The sequence below is a fragment of the Tachypleus tridentatus genome, chromosome 4 (assembly GCF_004210375.1).
Source record: "Tachypleus tridentatus isolate NWPU-2018 chromosome 4, ASM421037v1, whole genome shotgun sequence".
In the NCBI taxonomy this organism is placed as follows: Eukaryota; Metazoa; Arthropoda; class Merostomata; order Xiphosura; family Limulidae; genus Tachypleus; species Tachypleus tridentatus.
In genome coordinates, this window is record NC_134828.1 from 67,975,896 (window position 1) to 67,997,345 (window position 21,450).

The 21,450-nt window shown below is 33.5% G+C and overlaps 1 protein-coding gene across 1 annotated transcript in view; it reads right to left on the reverse strand.

The window, feature by feature from the left end:
• The window catches only part of LOC143249368 (tyrosine-protein kinase transmembrane receptor Ror2-like), a 68,562-nt gene that overhangs the window by 8,201 nt on the left and 38,911 nt on the right, over positions 1–21,450 (reverse strand). The window contains exons 3-7 of the mRNA XM_076499108.1: positions 15,520–15,644; positions 8,537–8,693; positions 7,132–7,465; positions 6,469–6,671; positions 1,262–1,350 (exon numbers count right to left, since the gene is read on the reverse strand). Of these exons, the coding sequence (XP_076355223.1) occupies positions 1,262–1,350; positions 6,469–6,671; positions 7,132–7,465; positions 8,537–8,693; positions 15,520–15,644 (908 nt within the window). The remainder of the gene's footprint in view (positions 1–1,261; positions 1,351–6,468; positions 6,672–7,131; positions 7,466–8,536; positions 8,694–15,519; positions 15,645–21,450) is intronic.

Consider the following 21,450-nt stretch of genomic DNA (forward strand, 5'->3'; position numbering starts at 1 on the left):
TACGATCTTTCCAATTTAGCTTGTATTTGTTTTTACTTGTTTTCTATTTTCTAAATGGTCTAAACAAGATATTATTAGAAACCTCACAGATTTTCTTATTTAAGTGATAGTCCTAATGAACGAAAAAAAGTTCAGTTTTCATATAATTTATATGACTGGACTTGTGTTCTCCTTAGTACAGTATGACTGTTATGGACGCAGCAACATTTTCAGTGGACAGATATCTTTCACGGGCTACTTATTATGCAATCTGTCTGGGCAAGTTGTCCAGTGACAACATCCTTAGACTTTGTAACAAATTCCGTTCGTTATCGCATGGTTGACAATTTATTGTATTTTTTTCCATACGTGTAGAAAGATGTAAAGTTTCCTAAGAGCTAAGAATTTTTAACTTAAAATTATACATGAAACACATTTGTGGCTACTTCTCTTCCAGCAAATAATCCCACACAACGATATTATTGAGGTATTATTCGAAAATAAATGAACCCCTGAATTCAGAGTTCTATAGAAGTTTTCAGAACCAAATAAACATATATATTTGGATGTATCTCTATAATTTTTCCAAGCATTTCTATTTCCTAATAGGTAGCTTGTAGTTACAACAATAAAACACATAAAATTCATTTATACAACTGTATATTTATACATAAAAATAAGCCTATGGGCCGAGGAGACAGAAGCACGGGTCTATAAGCACATTTGTATTTACGTCACAGTCTAAAGTCCGATTGGAAGATAATGCATCATTCACAAAGGTGAGAAAAAATTTCTCAGAAACACCAATAAATAGTTATCAAGAATACCTTTAAAGTTATACAAATTAATCTCGAACAGTAGCGAAGCAGGTGTTCGATTACTTAGATTTAGTTATAATCAACACACTAATGGGTCAAAAAGCAAATATATATACATGAAACGCAATAAAAATGATTTTACTAAATAGATTTCATAATGTGTTATTTATGAGATATCTGCTTGCAAGATGGTAATGCCTACATGATTATATACTGGAGATCTATATAGGTACACAGAAGTATAGGTCCAAATGCGATAACTACCTTTCTGTATCTACCTGGATAGTTTTCTAATGAACAATACACCAATCTCGACTGATATTAAAAAGAGTTACCCAGAAAAGATTTTAACATTGCTATTTACTATAGCGTTCAGATTGTCTTAGCTAAGACTTCTTTTTGTCTTTTCGTGTTACATTAAATGTATTTGAAATATATGTATGAGAAACACTAATATCACTGACCTGCGATTCCCATCTCTGACATTCGATCCCTGATTTGGTAATATTAACAGTTCCTTGATAGTAGCGTCCTCTTCCGTAAATACAATCCGCTAGGGGTAAAATACACACACACACACATATATATATACATCAATAAATAATTTCATGTTAAACACAACTTCAAAATGAACACTTAAGTAACTGTAACATACGAGGGCTGTTCAAAAAATACGCGGACTGACGTCATAAAACAAAATGTACTTTATTTAAAAGTTACAGGTCTGGGACCCCTTCAAAGTACTCTCCTCCCCAACGCACACACTTATCCCAACGGTGTTTCCACTTGTTGAAACAGTCCTGGTACGCTTCTTTTGTAATGTCCTCCAGCTCCTTCGTCGCATTTGCCTTAATCTCGGGAATCGTCTCAAATCTTCTTCCTTTCAAAGGTCTTTTGAGTTTGGGGAACAAGAAAAAATCGCAAGGAGCAAGGTCAGGTGAGTAGGGGGGGGGGAAGAACAGTGATCGAGTGTTTAGCCAAAAACTCACGAGTTCTGAGGCACAAATTTCGCAGCAACGCGGTGCATCTTCAATTTTTCGGTCAAAATCTCGTAACAAGATCCAACTGATATCCCACACTCTTCAGCAAGCTCCCTGACAGTCAGACGTCGATTTGCCCGCACCAGGGTGTTGTTTTTTCGACGTGTGGATCGTCAGTTGACGTGGAAGGACGTCCAGGACGCTCATCATCTTCAATAGACTGTCGACCATCCTTAAAACGTTCATGCCACTTAAATCATGCCGTACGCTTCATAGCAACATCACCGTAAGCCGTGTTAAGCATAGCAAAAGTTTCAGTCGCAGATTTTACAAGTTTAACACAAAATTTCACAGCAAGTCGTTGCTCCTTCAGGTCATTCATTCTGAAATCCGCCAAACGAAAAAATCGCACTTCACTTAAAACCGCGTAGCTAATACACAAATGAAGATATCTGCAATCGGGAAATGACGTCGTAATTAGCTGATCTGTGCAAACCTAGCGACACCAAGCGGATTCCCCTGGAACCAACTGGAGCCGCGCAATTCAAACAGTCCGCGTATTTTTTGAACAGCCCTCGTATCATGAATATACACACATCAATATTTGTTGATTAAAATGCAAGTGTCCCTGCAGGAATGATTACATCGTCAACATATTGCATTGTTTCATAAAAATGTCCCTAAGATGATCTGAGGTTTGATTTGGAATTTCGCGAAAAGCTACACGAGGGCTATCTGCGCTAGCTGTCCCTAATTTAGCAGTGTAAGACTAGAGGGAAGGCAGCTAGTCATCATCACCCACCTCCAACTTTTATCAACGAATAGTAAAATTGACCGTCACATTATAACGCCCCCACGGCTGAAAGAGCGAGCATGGTTGGTGCGATGGGGATTCGAACCCGCCAAACTCAGATTACGAGTCGAACGCCTTAACCCACCTGACCATGCCGGGCCGCGAGCTGACGTAAAATAATTCTTGTAACATTTCTTATATAGTGTTTAGTGTTATGTCAGTCTATCATGAAAATCGTTTGTTTACTGTAATTTCAAGCAGAACTACGCAGAAGCTGTCTTCGCTAGAAGTTCCTAACGTTGAAGTGATAGATCAGAGGTAACCAATCAACACCTGCTACTTCTGAGCCACACTAATCGAATAATTGGTTTGGAACGTCACTCTTGTGCCGAATTTACGGCTCCAAAATGCGAAGAACGATGTTATTGTTAACAGGACACGAACCAAGGGACCTTGAACTCAACACCTAGCGCGCTAACCATTAAGCCGAACAAGACTCAAAATAATTAATACTCTCAACCTGTTACAAAGCCTAAGTGTTGTCGAATTAAGTTTTAAACTTGTAAAATTCAGTGTTAATTATGGTATTCAATATACATTTAATTAATTCACTACACAAGGGGCGAACTTTACAGTGATGTATTGGTCAATGGGTTACTCTTAAGCAGTAGGTCACATTAACTCCAATTTACTGCACGACCAAATGTCTCCATAATCTGAACTGATTATTATTCAAACAGAATTTTTGATAATAGTTTATTAAGCAAGTTAACTATTAAGTGAAACGGTTCAACAGTCCGAGGAAGGTTTTACTAGTAAATTGAAGAAAAGATGGGCTGATCCACTAAGAATGAATACTAGACTGCTTAAGAGGGAAACCAAATTGGGCTATCTGTTGTGGCCACCACGGAGATTCGAATCTCGGACTTTAGCATTGTTAGTATGTAAAGTTACCGTTCTCCCACTAGGGGACGTACTGCGCGTGTACTTGGATGATTATTTTGCTAGTACATACACATTCAAAAACATAGTCTACATTTCTCAGTAACAGTGTATTTTAAATTTACAAAAACAAAAAGCGTATTTTATAATTATTACAGTTTTTAGATCATAGAATTCAATAACATCATAAATATTTTATTAGCTTTATATATCACTCACTAGTTGAGGACTGTTAAAAGATTGTAGCAATTTTTGCTGTTGAACTGGAATTAACATATTTTAGGTTCCACGCTTTCTATATACCATTACTGTAGTAGTAATTCCAAAACGTAGTTAACAAAATAATGAATGTTTATTTAAACGCTTGTGCTTTTAGATTTACCTTCATGGTTCTGCAAATCTTTTTCTTAAGTAATTTTGGTAGGCCATCGTTTAATGTAAGATTATTTTTTTCATTAAATTTAAATTTTTGCCTGTGTTTCTCTTCACGGCGTTTTAATATTTTTAGGTTTATTTTTATTACCTTTCGAATCTTGAGATATTTTGGTGAATATTCTGAAATTAAAAAAAAAAAATCTGTATTTTCTTCATTTTTGTTAATTCGTGTCTGTTAATCTACGTTTAAATTCGCTGGGTTTGAATGTTGGTACCACATCGCTACTTTATTTTTATTAAACATTACATTAAAATAAAATTTGTTCCGTGACGTATTCTTCTTTAAGTAAACTGAAATCCTTTAAGTTCTTGAAAAAGCTATTTTCTTTATGAACTTCCAACTGCCATTTTGTAAAGGAACTACTGCACTCGGGAGAGTACGGAAATAAAGAGATCTAAGTAAGATCACACCACAGACAAGGTATAGAAATAGAAGCAATAAGTTAACAAAATAGTGAATAAATGTAATAAAACTGAAGGAAAAGTAATGAAATTCAGTTTGAGAAATGTGAAAAATTCAGTAGATAAAATCAGTGAAAAGCCTTGGAGTGTAAGTACTTTTTTCAATGAGTTTCATGCTATAAAATAGATTGCACTAAGGAATTGTATTAATAAAAATTAAATCTGTGTTTAATTTTTAAAGCTTGTATTTTGTTTTCATTTTTATGGTTTGTTTTATATGCTTCTATTATATTGAAGATGTTGGAAACCGGAATGTTAATCAAACTTTATAAGAGCAATTTGCGTTTGATAATACAGTGGCTTGTCACTGTAGATATAAACTATAGCGCTGTAGTTGCATGTTGTAAAGAGATGTAAAGCTCAGGACCGTTCAATTTAGATAATGAATATATTTATGACATAACATAATATTTAGGGACAACAAGGGACCTATTGGTCCATCTCGAGTGTCCAATTCTTTAAGCCAAACTAAAACTATTAAATAAATTAATTAAAAACAACAACGAAGCCTGCCCCTATTATTCATATATCTATCAAGATTTCTTTTAAACTCTCTCAAATTCACTGTCTCCACAACATCGTAAAGCAATCAACTCCATAGGCCAACCATCCTATATGAGAAATAAATTTGTCTTGCCTATACATATATATATACTAGTGTGTGTATCTCCTAGTTTTATAATTCCCGTTGTTAAGTATGAAAAATGTTGATGCATTAACATTGTCAATTCTTTTTACAATCTTAAACACTTGAAGCTGATCCCTTCCAACTCTTTTTTTTCTTCAAGAGAAAACAATTCTTCTCACATGACAACCCCTTCATCCCAGGTACCATTTTAGTAACCCTCCTCTGAACCCTTTCCAACAATTCAATGCATTTCCTAAAATGAGGAGCCCAAAACCGAACACAAAACTCCAAATGTGTCCACAGAAGATAGTACACCTATATATATATGTAAACCACTTAACCAGCGTGTCATCATATCTAGAAATACTGCTACCATTGCCAAAGTTCCCAGAATGGTTATCCGGACCAGATATCTTTCTTCAGAAACGTTCCTTCGGTGGGTCAACGGTAAGCTTATGGACTCGCAACGTTAAAATTCAAGGTTCTATTGTCCTTGGTGGACAGAACGCAGACAGTTTATTGTGTAGCCTCATAATTATCATCCAGAAAGCAATTGCCAATAAGTTGAAAACTATGCGCTCTTGATAAATCACAGATATATTTACCATTTGAAAAGATCATTAATCACTAGTGTACAAGATGCTATCCAGACACGGTGATGAAAGAAAAATAAAGTGCAGAAAACTATAAGGTAAACATATTTCACCTTAAAAATGGCAGATTGTTGCAAACTTGAACGAGATCTGAATGCACTTGAAGAATTACGGTAAGCAACAGGCGATTTGACAGTAACTGCGAAAGCTTAAACAATATAGTGCAAAGAAGGTAAAGAAAGTTTTTGTCAATATTTAAGGTTGACGCAGATTTTTCATATAATGGGAAATCTGAACTTCAAAGAGTTCACAGTAATGCAAAGGTGACCACATTTTACTGTCACTAGAACTTGAAGGTTCCACCAGGATAAAGTGTCATGTCCATATCAGTGTCTCTATAAACCACGGATAATGAAACCAATGTTCATGCTACACTCTTCTCTGAGTTAGCTGTGAAGTCGTCCGACATAAACTTGTGTAAATTTTGTTTCGTTAAATACATTACTTGGTGGTTTGTACATGAAACGTTTGTTAAAATGTGTGGTCTAAGATTGGCAAGAAAATTGCAAAGTTACACAATAATTTGTTGCCATGGATATTAAACTCAGTTTGATGGACGAGTGAGGAAATATTTCCGAGAACAGCACTCAACATGAAACATTTTTTTCTTATAAAATACTATTAACCTTCTGTATGAACAAATTTTGTAATTTTGTGCAAAGAAGAAAAAAAAAAGCAAAATACAAGATTAATTTTGTATTATACTCCCTCTTTTGTAATTTTCCTAAGCCTTATTTTTTTTAAAAATGTATTATTACGAGGTTTTGTTTGTTCCTACTTGTAACTTCATCCTCCTTGAACACCGTTAAGTATGCCTGAGAACACATAGTAACAGAAGAGTTTCCTCGACTGGGGAGGACATCACACTGTGGTAGTCTGAAATGTCCTCGAGATTGGAAGTAAATGCCTCTTTCTTTGTTATCTTCAATCTGGGCCCATTCATTGTAGCAGAAGAGTTCCCGAACTGCAATACAGTCTTCCCTGGAAAAAAAGAAAACATGTGTGTTTGTGTCTGTGTGAATATATACTATTTAGAGCATCATAGTTTTATATATATACATAATATTCAAAGCATCTTAACATCTTTGAAAAAATAACAAAATTATGTTACTTTCTTTTAATCCATGCGTCATATATAGCAAAATGTGTTCAATACTTCCTCTTTAATTTACAATTTGCTACGAACAAAATAACAAATACAATTTGACAAGATATCAATTTTTAACCTGTATTTTATACAACAGATATAAGAAAAGTTTTTTGTTAGATACTATCTTTCATTTCTAGCTCACTGATATTTCGTTTGTTACTCTTTTATTCCCTACCTCTAACTTCACAACGCACAACAAACACGCATGTTTCAAAAAATTATTAGATATTAATATGTTACCTAAATGCCTGCTTTAGGTACAATTAATAGACAAACCATCATGTCTCTTACCTACACAGTTCTTTTCCTGTTTGAAAAGTGTTCTCGAGCTGACACTGTGGGAAGGCGTAAGCACATAGAAGTTGCTCAGCAGCAGTGCGACAAGGTTCCATCAGAGAAGATATAAGTTCCTCCCACAAGTCACGTGTAATTTCTTCATTAATCCCCGGTGTTGTGTCACTAAAGTTGTAGTATATAAGCCCCGAATTATTCAGGTATGTCCTGCACACCTTGCCAACGTACGGAGAGCAATAACCCTGTGGTTCATTGGTCTTTGCATCAAATATTTCTTCATCCAGTTCTTCCTCAATTCTTAGTTCTTCGGTGTCAGTTTCCTTTTCCGGTTCTTTAAGTAACCAGATTTAGGGAGAAAAAAATATATTTTTGCTATTACAAATAAAACAGTTATAACACGAGAAATAATGTTTTACTCAAGACATTACTGTCATGCGATTACTTAATTTAGAGAATAGAATATCCCGGACTAGTTGTTAAGACGCAATGAGCTGTTCTGAAAATAGTATGAGATACAGATATATAATACAAAAGCAGGTCTGTATCTTTCTTCATATTTTAATCGCAGGTCACAAATGTGTTTATTTATTGTATTTGAATACAAAGTGAATGGCAATGTTAACTGGTATAATATTTGAAAAGGCTATGGATGATAAAATCGAATGGATCTTTTTTGCTGATGTGAAAATTGAGTAAGTGATGATAAAATTTACCAATATATTAGCCTTGTTTCGTCAGAATTGTGATGATAGAACACAGAGTTATTTACTAAGTTTGAAAAGATTTATGAGGAGAGATTATTAAGTTGTCTCAATAAGAAATATATATTATATCACCTAGTTATTTAGTTAATGAGTTTTGCAAATAACTTGTTTGATAATGTCCAGTTATTAGGTCAGTTGTCTCTAAGAGTGAAAAATGACAAACATAGCTAATTTACCTAGTTTTGAAACAACTTGAATGATAAACTGATGGATTTGTTTCGAATTTTTGTTTTGTTTGCTTGTCTTCGAATTTTGGGCAAAGCTACACGAAGGATATCTGTGCTAGCCGTCCCTAATTTAGCAGTGTAAGACTAGAGAAAAGGCAGCTCGTCTTCACCATGCATCACCAACTCTAGGGCTACTTTTTTACCAACGAATAGTTGGATTGACCGTCACATTATAACAGTTCCACGGCTACAAGGGCAAGTATGTTTGTTGTAATGAGGTTTTAAACCAGCAATCCTTAGATTACGAGTCGAACGCTTTAACCACCAGATCATACTGATGTAGTTTTCGAATAACGTAAATGTTAAATTTTGGCTTAATCATCGGGTTTGGAAATAATGTGAATTATAAGCTACTGGTTTAGCTGTTTTACGAAGATTATGAATAATAATGCACGGTAGTTTAGCAGTTACCTGATTTTGGAAGGACATGTACGGTAAATTCTTTTCTGTCTGACATCACTTGATTGGTACTTCTTAACTGATTGACTGCTTGACACGTGAACGAGGAAGACTCTGTAGCAGTGATGGACAAAATGGAATGGAAAAACTCTGGCTTCTTGGTAGGTAGCTACAAGTGGTAAAAATTAAAACCTTATATTTGTGTCCTTCTAAGACTTTTACGGCTTTCTTGTAATGAAAGAATGAAGCTATTCTATTTTTACTAATATATCAAAATATACCAAGTTTCCTGTTTGTCTTAAAAAGACTTTGTTGGTCACAAAAATCAGCAAATTAATAAAAATTAAAAACTTTAATAATTGATTTTCATTAAAAAACATCTGTATGTGTTTTTTTTTTCTTATAACAAAGCCACATCGGGCTATCTGCTTTGTCTATCAGGTGAAATCGAATCCCTTATTTTAGCGTTGTAAATCCGAAGTCTTACCGCTGTACCAGCGACGGACATACTTGTTGTAATCACTATCAATGGATAAAATTATAAATATATTTTTTGGAATTAAAACTCGTACGCCTATAATTATATGTGGGATAATCTCCATCTCCATAAGTTAAAAAATGTTTATACAAAAGACCTTATCAACATTTTTCCATATTTTCCAACTAGATAAAATTTATAAAAGTATAATTGTCATTTACGATTCAAATTTTTTACGTTAGAGATATAGAACAAAAAATTATTTGAGATTCCTCTTCTATCTTATTTGTTATTAACAGGCCTCTCACGTGCTCGTGGGGAATAACTTTGTTGAAAAAACAACAACATTATCTAATCCGATTTTTTCGTAGTTTGAACTGTAAATTTTGGAGATTTTTACTGGCTAAAAAGGAGGCATTTCCCGCATTGTTTTAGTGCTGAATCTGTGAAAAGTGATTTGAAGTGGTAAAATAACTGTAATATGTCAGCACATCAGGAGCTTAAAGGCCAAACACAAGAGTCATGGAAGTCTCCAAATGACACACAGAGGTATTCAGGAAATGTTTAGAACCATCTTGGTAGATACTATGCAGCAAACCAAGTACAATATTAAGTTTATAGCTGCTTTCAAAGTGTTCCTATCTGCTCATCTTACCGCTGACTATCGTGATGCTTCGACCTTTCTTACAGAATCGCAGTTTAAATCTTTAGTAAAAGCTAAACATAAAAAGGTGATAGCAGAAACATAAAAGGTTGACAACTGCTTAATTAATGATGCTTATAAAGTGGCTTTATAAGTGAATTTACTTCTAGCGGGAACACTTTGGTACTAGCTAGTATGGAGACTCGAGGATGCTATATTTTACTAACCTACCTTTGGAGGTTTTCAGATTAAACTTACTTTTAATATTCAACAAATTGTAGTGTAAAGGCACCCCTTGGTTCTTTAGGGATGTATTAAAAATTATCTACAACTTATATTGCATTTATTTAATCATTCATCTTTGAAAAACATCAGTATTAAAACAAATCAACATACTACTGAAGTTACTGCTTTGTATATAAGATATAACTTTGTAGCCAAGATCTGAATATTAGAATAATTTTTAAGTGGAAACGATTCAAAGTAAGGTTAAATACTTGATAATAATTATGAATGATCTGTTAAGACTAGACTATATTCGGTAATAAGTATTTTAAAAAGGCCTGAAATCTATTCTAGAAGTTGCTAGAAATAGACTTCCTCCGGTTGCTCAGCGGTAAGTTTAAGGACTTATAACACTAAACTGATGGTTCTATCCGTGCGATAGGCAGAGAGCATTTACTCATGATTCAACTTGGTGCTTAAAAAAGAAAATAAATAAGCCAGCAAGAAATAGAAAACTGAATTTATGTTAGTAATTACTCTTTAATATTCTAGATATATTCATTTTTTTTGTTCGTAGAACTACCGGAAAAGGTTTTAGCCATATAAAACAGATTAAAACCACATGGGTAGGTACGATCATAGGAGAAACAAACCACAAGAGTAGAAGTGTTTCATCATAGGAGAGACAAACCAGAAGGATTGGTACGATTTATCATAGGAGGGACAAACCACAAGGGTAGAAATGAGAACATATATTCACCACATGAAACAAAACCTAACCAGTTGTTCATGTTAAAGCCTTGAGAACAATCGAAGTTGGAATTAAACAGTCAATAACTAAATTGGCCAACATCGCAGGTAAATGCAACATGTTACAAATACACAATATCCCAAGATGACCAATTTTGACTCCAGAAAAATAGAAAACTGCCTATTTCACTGCTTGAGATCTGCTAAAAAGGTATCTTTGTACAAAACCTCTTGTAAGTTGGTCAAAAAATGATTGAATACTTGATTAAAAAACCCAAAATTATGCTCTTATTGTGAGCTCTGACCCCTCTAAAACTACTCAAAATGAATAAATCCAACGTTTTTGTATCTTAATATGTTGAGTGCGTAATAGTTTATGCCAATTTTTATCTTTATTGCTGTACAGGAGCCTAAAATATACATTTTGGGGTTCTTTGATCTTTGACATAAAATCCTTAAGGAATGCCTAAATAAAAAAATAAAAAATTATCTGGATGTATTTGATCAGGGTATAACCCAATCAAGGTTCTAGTTAATCTACTTAGAAATGAAAGAATGGCGGTCGATTACAAAGTGCTTGGAAGAAGAAGAAACAGTGTGTTTCTCTTCGGAGACATAAACATTCTTGTTATTTTGTTTGGCAACACAGGAAATTCATTGCTATTTAACTGAACAATGGAACTTTCTTATGAAAGCTGTCGCACATATCATTAAATTCGTTAGATATTTGGACAAAAGTGTTTCCTTACTAACATGGTTTAGAAGGACCGCTGACAACTGAACGGGTTGAATGTCCAAAAATTGTGTACTGTCTACATTGGAACTGTCATTTTTAGTCTCTTTTTTTTGTAAACAAGTAACGGGTGAATATAACAATTTAATATGCTAGTTATACTATACCATCTTATTTTAGAGCCCCATTTTAAATATTTTTCTTTAACAACCCAATAAAGAATAAACTTAAGAAATACGATTTGCATTTAAAAAAAAACATCTTGAGTACGCTCATAATCCAAGAACAGAAGAGCTTAACAGCTTGTTGTTCTTTGAAAGAGGTATGGACAAAAAGAAAAAGGAATGAGCGTGCGACTTAAGGAAATGAACTCATAACTGACGGCCAAACAAGTAACTAAACATATAGTATTGATAATAATTTTACAGCGAATATTTATTCTTTACTTGGCCAAGCTACATTTGTTGTTCAACTTTGGGCCTAGTTGTTGGTCAAATGAAATATGTGGCCTAGCTATATAACTATAACTATAAATAACTATAAATAGTAAATGTAAAATATTATCAAGTGTAAATATCAATTTGGCCACTAATTTTAACCAATCTTAGCTTTAGGATCGCAACCCTATTACTTGGAACGCACCAATGCTTTACAGAACCAATTAGGTTATTTAAAATATATGGCAGTAGATTTTTCTCTCAAAAACAATCACAACAGATTTCATTTTAGTAACGGCCATGGAATTTAGATTAACAGTTTCTTGTCATCGCCTCCCATGTAATTGGTGCATTTGTATGAAGCCTCATGATTTATGATAATTGCTTAAGCTAATATCAAGTGACGATAAACACTCTTTGATTAAAATAATTTCATAAAATTTAGTAAATTTGTATGGAAAAGCTGGCAATGAATAATCAATGATAATCGTCAACCCGTATAATTCTTTCGAAAACTTGAGTTAGAAATTACTAATCTAATTTGCTTGGCCTAAACAATGTTTGTGTATCTGCAAGTCATTTTGTTAACAATGTCGTGCTGTAATAAATTTAACTGATGACAGGCTTAGAAGAGCTTATTAAATTAATTTCAAAGTATATACGAACAGCTAGTTCAATGGTAGGAAGTTACTATATTTATCGTTAGACCGGGAAGTGTTTTAAAATGACATTATTAGGGTAGAACGAATTCATTATTTAGTGCTTACTTCATCCCTTAACGGAAAATAAGATCGTCAAGAAACCTAGTTGCAAATGATAACCTGAATACTGAATACTGAATGAATCCATTGAATCATTTTTTGGTTTAATGTGACGTGGATGGTGATTGCCAACTTCATTCTCATGGCAGACCACAAGTTATATTGAGTGCGATGCCAAGGTTCAGACACTAGTTATTGTAGGAAAAAATAAATAAAGAGTATCATGGCTGTTTTTCTTTGTAGTGTCGTATTGAAGTTGTAGAGTTTTATGGCTAAACTTTATGGTAATTTGGATTTCGTACTGAAACTGACAAATGGCGTCTGGAATTGAATTTGAAACTATACTGATGTAATGAAAATATTTAAGTGAAATAATATAATAAAAGTTGTTTATTATAAGTGTTTAAAAAGGCATTAAAGACAAACCTATTGTTATAAAAGCATCAGAACAAAAAAAAACAATAAAAATAATCGTATGTTTCTTTTCTTATGACAATATTTTTCATGTATACGTAATATGCTCGCAGAATTGTGTAACATAACATGTCTGAGCAACTGTTACATGTAAAAGTGGAGTAAAACTTTCGCTTGAAATGCTGTTAAATTTTCTAAAATCTATTCTCAAAAATAGAAAAAAATACAAAAATATGAGCTGAACAATTTTCAAAATTTTCGTAAAGTAGAATAATCCATAACTGGTTTGTATAACCACGTGTTAGATAGATTTGATAAGTAGCCTAGCTTATCGCAGGTCTGTATAACCACGTGTTAGATAGACCTCATTAGTTAATTATTATATTCAGAACCAGTTTCAATAGTTTCAGTGTAAAGCTAATTTGGTTTGTAACTCAGTTAAAAAGATTTTATAAAAAGGATTATGTATTGTATACCTATTCCTTTATATTAACATAAAATAAACACGCTGGGGAGCTTATTTTATGATAAGATACAAAGTATACATTTTCAAAATTTACATCTCCAGGACTGTAATTAAAATAGATTAAAAATTAACATTATGTTAACACTTTTATTCAAAACAATTATGGTTTTAAGCATCATAAAATTTCCGACATTTGAGTACTTATATTTAATTCAAAGTTACTTAAGCCGCCGTCCCAAATTTTGAACTATTGATCAGAGGTAAAACAGCCAATCACTATCATCCTAGCACCCACCATTCACGCTGTCACTTTTATGACAGACTAACAACTTATGGTGCAGGAAATATTTTGTGGTACCGAACGGATTCGAAACCCATTTGCTAGCTCCGAAATCTAGAGCTCGACCATCAGCTAACCTGTGGTAACTTCTCCTTAATTAGTAAATAAATATGTTCGGTGTAGCCACTAAGAACGGAGCGGAAATTGTTGAGAGAAAACTCAATTTATGCTTTTATTTAGGTATATATGTAACAAAACTATTTTTGTTATATATATATATATTATCTGTGAGCAATAGTACAATTTCTTTACCTATTTTGTTGATAAACATAGTGTGGATATATATATTTCATTGTGATTTTTTTTTTCAGAGAAACGAAATTCCTATTCTTTGTTGAAAAGTCAGTCTTGATCTTTGAGCTTTTAACTCTAAGAGCAATGTGCGCTTCCTCAAGGGAAGTTACCTCTGAAAGTTAATTAAAACTGCAGTTTAGAACTCATGTTACGGTGCAGAAAGTAGACGACTTTAAACAGCTACATAACGTCATCACTGTATCCCCGTATATTGTTTATAATAAAAATAGTCTAAGCATTTTGAAAACTCCAAGTGGACTTTATGCGATTTATTTTTATATGGTGCCACTCATTCTAACATCCAGATATTCCAGATATACAGCGTCACGCGTCTTGTTTTACTAATAAAATATTAATATAGTTATTCATACATGCTACGATGTAATGAAATGTCTGTAACTGGAGTTTCGATTCATTATTTAGTTAATAATTTATTTAAATATAATTTTTACTTATATCTTCTTTTAACGAAATTACCATATCATCTGTGTTTATTTTGACCATGAAGAACATTAGTTTTATAATCCTTAACCCTATTACACCAAAATATTCCAACCCAAATTAAAAAAGTAACATATTTTGTTTAGATTCCAACTAAAAGCATTATTTCTTAAACATAATAAGAAATGATGTGAAAAAAATGAGTTCTCATTATCGATTAATTTGGTGTGAAGTCAACATGTTATTCTTTTTGTGTGTGTGTGGTTGTATTAACCACAAATAGACGTCTTAGGACTGAATTAACACGTGTAATAAACAATCACGAAACTAGCTCCAGACACGTCAACTGATGTTAGACTCATGTTTACCTGCTGAAGGTATAGTTTTATTGATTCTGTATTTTCCACACAAAACAGCCGATTCTACGCTACTCGATACATTGGAAAAATATTCTTACTCAATTAATTGTTAAAGGAACTGGGATCTATGAAAGCTTATTCGATCAAGATAAAAATATGATCAGTTAATCCTTGCGTCTTCTTGGATTTGAACCGTAACTCAATGACGTGATGAAACAAATTAACTAGGTCTCAAAAATCACCTTAAAGCGTTAACATAATGACTACTATTAATATATGACCTTTCTCACGACTTGGCTATCATCAAAAAGATACATGCCAGGAAGGCAGAAAGCATGTGTATATAAAGTGTACGTGAGATAATAGAACGTGAATTTTAAAATAATCATTACTTAAGACGCACCTGAGAAACTTGGCAAGATGAAGCTGGAGATCTCGATTATAAAGGCTTATCTTCTCTATGATAAGCCTTAACATAATCATAATGTAGTCTACCGTTTACGATCTATAGATTTTTTTATCGATTAGGAGTTTCTTACATACTTAATGCTGACAAAGATTTTCTTAGTTTTCTGAAGCCAAGTTTTACGCTAACATTACTTTTAAGCAATAGCAATTTTTCGCTCATTAAAAATATTTCATTAAAAAACATACCTTTTTACCATTTCGAAACCAAATAATTCTTGGCGGTGGCGCCCCCTGTGTTGAGCACACTAATTCCACGAGAGAACCCCATGTGACATTATAGATAGTTCTTCCCCCCTTGATGTACGGTGGAACTGGAAATAATGAAAATATTTAGGTAAGTATAATCTGTAAGATCCGACCTGTGCAACTACACACGTATTATTATAAATTTCACAATCCATGTATAATAATCTCATTAATGAGTAATACATTCTTATTAAAATAATAAGATTTATTTAATGAAATACTTAAAAATACAGAATTAGAATGACGTTTCAGCTGCAATACTTTACGGCAATGCAACGAAAATACTGAATACTACTGAATCTTTCCACTTCTATTTAATAAAAGTGTCTTTCAATAAATATTTTATAAATCGAAACGAAATGATTTATGTATGTGTAATGGAACTGAAGTTTGTTCTCAAGATTTATATCAACGTTGTTATAGCAACAGTGTCAAAGAAACAATTCTGCGTGTCCACAAAGCCACACATTACAAAAATACATTAAATGGAATTGTGTTTACTCAACTTGAAAAAGAAAATAAGAATCAATATCAAAAACTAGCTTAATATTTTTAAAAGCATTTCTCTTAAAAATTCTTTATACGAGAACTAACCCATAAAAGTTGCATGCTCTCTTCTTGAGGATAAATTTGTGGCATACATTAGTTAAGTTACTTATAAACTTTAAAACCAATAACAATTAAAAACCTGTTTTAACAAATAAAAACATGTTATAAGAAATCATATTCCAAGTTTGCAGTTATAACACGGACTTTCAGTATAGATCACAACAACGCTGTGAAAATGACATATCAGAAGGATCATTGTGGTCCATTTTGTCCTTGAAAATTATACAGGATATATAATAATGAAGTACCTTTCAGTTTCTCTACTAATAAATATATATTGAAAGTAAAGTTCAAAATGTTTGGAACCGCTCTAATGTTTTCATTGTTGAATAGGCTCGTTTTGCAGGGTGGTTATAGAGTTAACAGTATGTTATTTTTGGTGATCACCTAAGTTGTTTAGAGAGTTGGTGGGACATTTAATTATGACATACATTACAGTACAATTTCGGGCTGATAAATATTTGCGATAGTAGCCGTGTATTAACATCATTGTATAAATTTATTTTATCTTTATAGATAATTCAGGGTTGTTGTTTTTTCTGAGTAATAGGTTACACTCTTCAAAGTATACGGAGTGTTTGATAAAGCAAATAAAAATAAAGTTAAAAATAACAAAGTTAGTTTGTCCCAATCCGTTCTTCCCTTATCTTCCCCTAACATCTCAATATTATACATTATAATTCCAGATTATTATGAAATTCGTTTTTAAACATTGTGTTTTCAACGTGGAGTTACAAATTATAGACTAGAATCACTATATAATCAATCGCTAAGATTTTATTCATACCTACAGAAACGTATTATTGTATTTTCTAGTAAAACAAAAACTCGAAACTGACTATACAGTATTGCAGTGTTTATGAATAAAATCCCCCTCGATACAAAATCCCTATCAACTTCATAACAACTAAACTCATTTGTGAAGTAAGTTCGTTATTGTTCATGTGTAAATGTGTGTTTTCTTATAGCAAAGCCACATCAGGTTACACTGCACAACAAAGGTTTTGCTTCTTGAACACTGTTGGGTGTCCCTTATAGGTTTTTGGCTGCTGATCACTAAAATCACATCTAAATTTGCCATCACGTACCGTCTCTTTGAAATCTTCAGTTTTACCAGGACATTGCTACAATGGAAAAACGATATCAGGACAACTGGACTACGTCTATGCTTGCTGACTGCTGTTGGATACTGCAACGTAATGCACCGGACATTGAATACTAACGAAAATCAGAAGTAATACACTTGTAATTATGTTGAACTTAATAGCGTATTAGAAATATAAACGCAATGAAATACGTTATTGCCGGTAAACAGTTAACTGTCTATTTTTCAGAGTTCCTACGTGATGAAGCAAAACCAAAACTATATTTGTGCATACCTACCAGGTACCTGTCACAATCAGCAAAAACTTTTCAAAATTTGTTGTTCAGTGTTATCTGTTGAGTCCACCGAGAGGCATCGAACACCTGATTATAGCGTTGTGTTCCTGTGTGAATTAATACATCAGGCATGTTTGTTCAGGCTAGTTGTTTGTGTGTGTTTTTCTTATGGCAAAGTCACATCGGGCTATCTGGTGTATCCACCGAAGGGAATGAACCCCTAAATGTAGCGTCGGAAATCCGTAGACTTATCGCTGTCCCAGCAGGAACAAGGCTAGCTGATTACAAACTACTGTACACATTGAAATAGATTACACGTTTTTCACAGCTGCATATCAGCAAAAATACATAATTAAATGATCTGTCTCCTCAATATCACGTTTCTACGCCTTTGTTAATTTTATACTCAAAAAATCACTGTTTCGTTGAAGCTTGACTAATAAATAGTTTTAAAAAGTTACTGATAATTATTTCTAACAAGAGTACAAATAATGATGATTCTAAACTAGTAGAATTGTTTGAATATTTCGTTTTTTTACTGTTTGAAAATGTAATTATGTAATCTTCCTTACTTTTGATGCTCTGAAGTTATCTATGAACTAAAACATTCGTTTAAGAATAATGAATTTTTATAGCGTAAACATACTGATCTTTGTCACGTAAATCGTTAATCAATAGCTAAGAACACATAGTAATATATTGTATTCATGCATGATTAGGCTATATTACTTCGCTTTACAATGCAGATAAAATTCCTGTTTTAACCTGAGCTCTTGTAGCAGTTCTTTAAAAATATGAAACACATTCCTAAACGCATGGAGGACATTATATGTGACAAACATAACATTTGTGTGAATATTGAAAGCTGCTTTATTACATAAGAATCTTTGCTCTAAGAACAGGCGAAACTGAAAGTATATTAAATTTGAAAAAATTAATGAATTTTTAATTCAAAGTACCTCTAGAAACTGGATCGTTTCTGAAGCTTTTCTATTTATATATATAATTGAATATGGAACCGTCATGCCCAGGTGGTTAGGGTGCTCGACTTGCAGTCTGAAGGTTGCGAGTTTGGACCCCATCACACCAAACGTGCTCCCCCTTTCAGCCATGGGAGCGTTATAATGTAACTGTCAATCTCATTATTCGTTGGTAAAAAGAGTAGCCCAAAAGTTGGCGGGGGATGGTGTTGACTAGCTGCCTTCCTTCTAGTCTTACACTGCTAAATTAGGGAAGGCTAGCGCAGATAGCCCTCGTGTAGCTTTGCGCAAAATTAGAAAAACAAAGAAACAATTTCTGAGTTCCAAACGTAAGAATATTTTAAATGATTAAAAACTTGTGATATTTGAACTAACTAGTGAAAATAGAAACGAATGTGTCAACCTAATTCACGTGAAACTTTGAAATAGAATCACAATGTGTCACCCAATTTTTTGTGCTTTATTAAATACAATATAATGAAAATAAAAACGAATTTGTTAATCTAAGGCCCGTGAAACTTTGAAATAAAACCACGTGTCACATTGTTTTTGTGTTTTATTAACTAAATATTGAAAATAGAAACGAATGTGTTTATTTTTTCGGAAGTCAAATGATATTCAAGAGGCACTGCGGTAATGAGGAGATAGAAGTGAACGTATCAGTTCCATGGATGTTTACCTGTTTGTATGTATATTTCGGATTATCCAGGGAGACGTGAAAGCAACTGATTAAATACCGTTACTGAAAATGTTGATAACATTAGAATAACAGAAAACTGATATACTGATATACAGAATTATCAACTTTCAGGAATATGACAAAATTAAACGAATAATAATGATCTAGTTATTCCAGCTTGAGAACGGTGTAATAAACATGCAAAGACGGATTAGTAAATCATATTAAAATGATCCACCACGTCGTTAGAGTCATGTAACCACGTCTGGTCAAGATGTAACTGACAACCATGGTTCTTCTAAATAGCCCTACGGCATAGTTTCCATTGCCAAACATTCCGTCGTAAAGGTGTCATATCAAAATAATACCATTCACTCCTGATAGCTTTCTATAACCCAGGTAGTGTGCATGAACGACGGTTTCCACTCACACAGAAATTCACAGGCTATTCATCCGGAAATGTTACTGGTTTGTTGTATTGTGATATAACGTGAATTCTCGTTTCATTCTCCAGCTGCTTGAGATGTGCTGGCCTGGCATGGCCAAGCGCGTAAGGCGTGCGACTCGTAATCCGAGGGTCGCGGGTTCGCGCCCGCGTCGCGCTAAACATGCTCGCCCTCCCAGCCGTGGGGGTGTATAATGTTACGGTCAAACCCACTATTCGTTGGTAAAAGAGTAGCCCAAGAGTTGGCGGTGGGTGGTGATGACTAGCTGCCTTCCCTCTAGTCTTACACTGCTAAATTAGGGACGGCCAGCACAGATAGCCTTCGAGTAGCTTTGTGCGAAATAACAAAAACAAACTTGAGATGTGCTAGGGTTGAACAGAAGATATGGCTGGAAGTGAATGTTGGTCTCATTTACAGGTAGGGACCCTTCTCGATTATGTTGTGTGCTGTTTGTTGGCTAGACCACGTAGACGGCTTTTACCACTGATCTTGGAAATGTTAAATGTCTGATGTGAATTCATCTTTATTATCTGAGTGTGTCAATGTTTTGCTTCAGAGAAAACTGCTACACACCACTTCTAAAATAGATAAATGTTCGGTGACATTACACAAGCTACGTTACTTTAAATAACGTCAAAATGTAGTTGTGATACGAACCGTTCTACCACTGCTTTATATCGACTGTGGTTGCCAAGAGAGTTACTAATGTGTATATTAAAATCGTTTTAATATAACAAATTAAATCCTGTGTTACATTTTCGAATGCAACCATAAACGTTATTTTAATGAAAGAATTGCCAAGAAAATAACGTAAATAACAGTTGAATCTGTTTGTTGTTGTTTTTGAAAATTGTAACTAACTTATTATTGATTAACATAATTTACTGTTATAAACGTCTAGTAACAAGAGAGGTTCTTTAGCAATTAGCTGATTCACGGAAAATATGATTTTCAGAAATTTCCCTTAATAGAAGAAAACAATATATATAAGAAAAGGCAAACTGAATAAGTGTCTGGTTTGTATAGAAATTTAACTTCTACGTTAATGTTTTCCTTCTACCTCTTTGATGAAAGCATTAAACATGTTAATATAAGTAATAATCAGTTGTAAAGATCTTTATTGAAATGGTCCACGGCTGGGACAGCGGAAACGTCTACGTATTTACAACGCTAAAATAAGGGGTTCGATTCTCCTCGATAGACACAGTATATAGCCCGATATGGTTTTGCTATAAGAAAAATACAAAACATGCTTTATTGAAATTACAACTTTTCACTGAGAGGAAGCTCGCAGGATGTTTTGGCTTTCGTAAGTATTCATATCTACTGATTAAATGAACTGCATTTTTAAAATTAACATGAAACGAATTTACGTAAGTATGAAACAGGTGGTACACTCAGTCCAAAATTAGCACATTTGACGCAACCAATATAAAACCAGAAGTCTAATTCAAACGGTTTTGTTACTCAAACTAGCTAACATGTTTGTCGAGCTTCACGAATATAGATTTAATATAGAAAGGTAAGAAAGAACAACAGCAACTAAACCATAGTTGAGCTTTGCAGAAGTTCAACTGTAAGAAGATAAGGAAAAGGTATTGTAACCAAGAGAAACTTGAACTTGATTTTTGCTTTGTTTTTATTGTTGCATTAAAATCAGCCTATTCTAGGACACTCCTTTTCACATCAGACAATCTCATCAACGTAAATCAAAGAATTTAAGGTAAGTAATTAATAATAAGTGTTAAATAGAATTAACTCTCCATACAGAGTATGT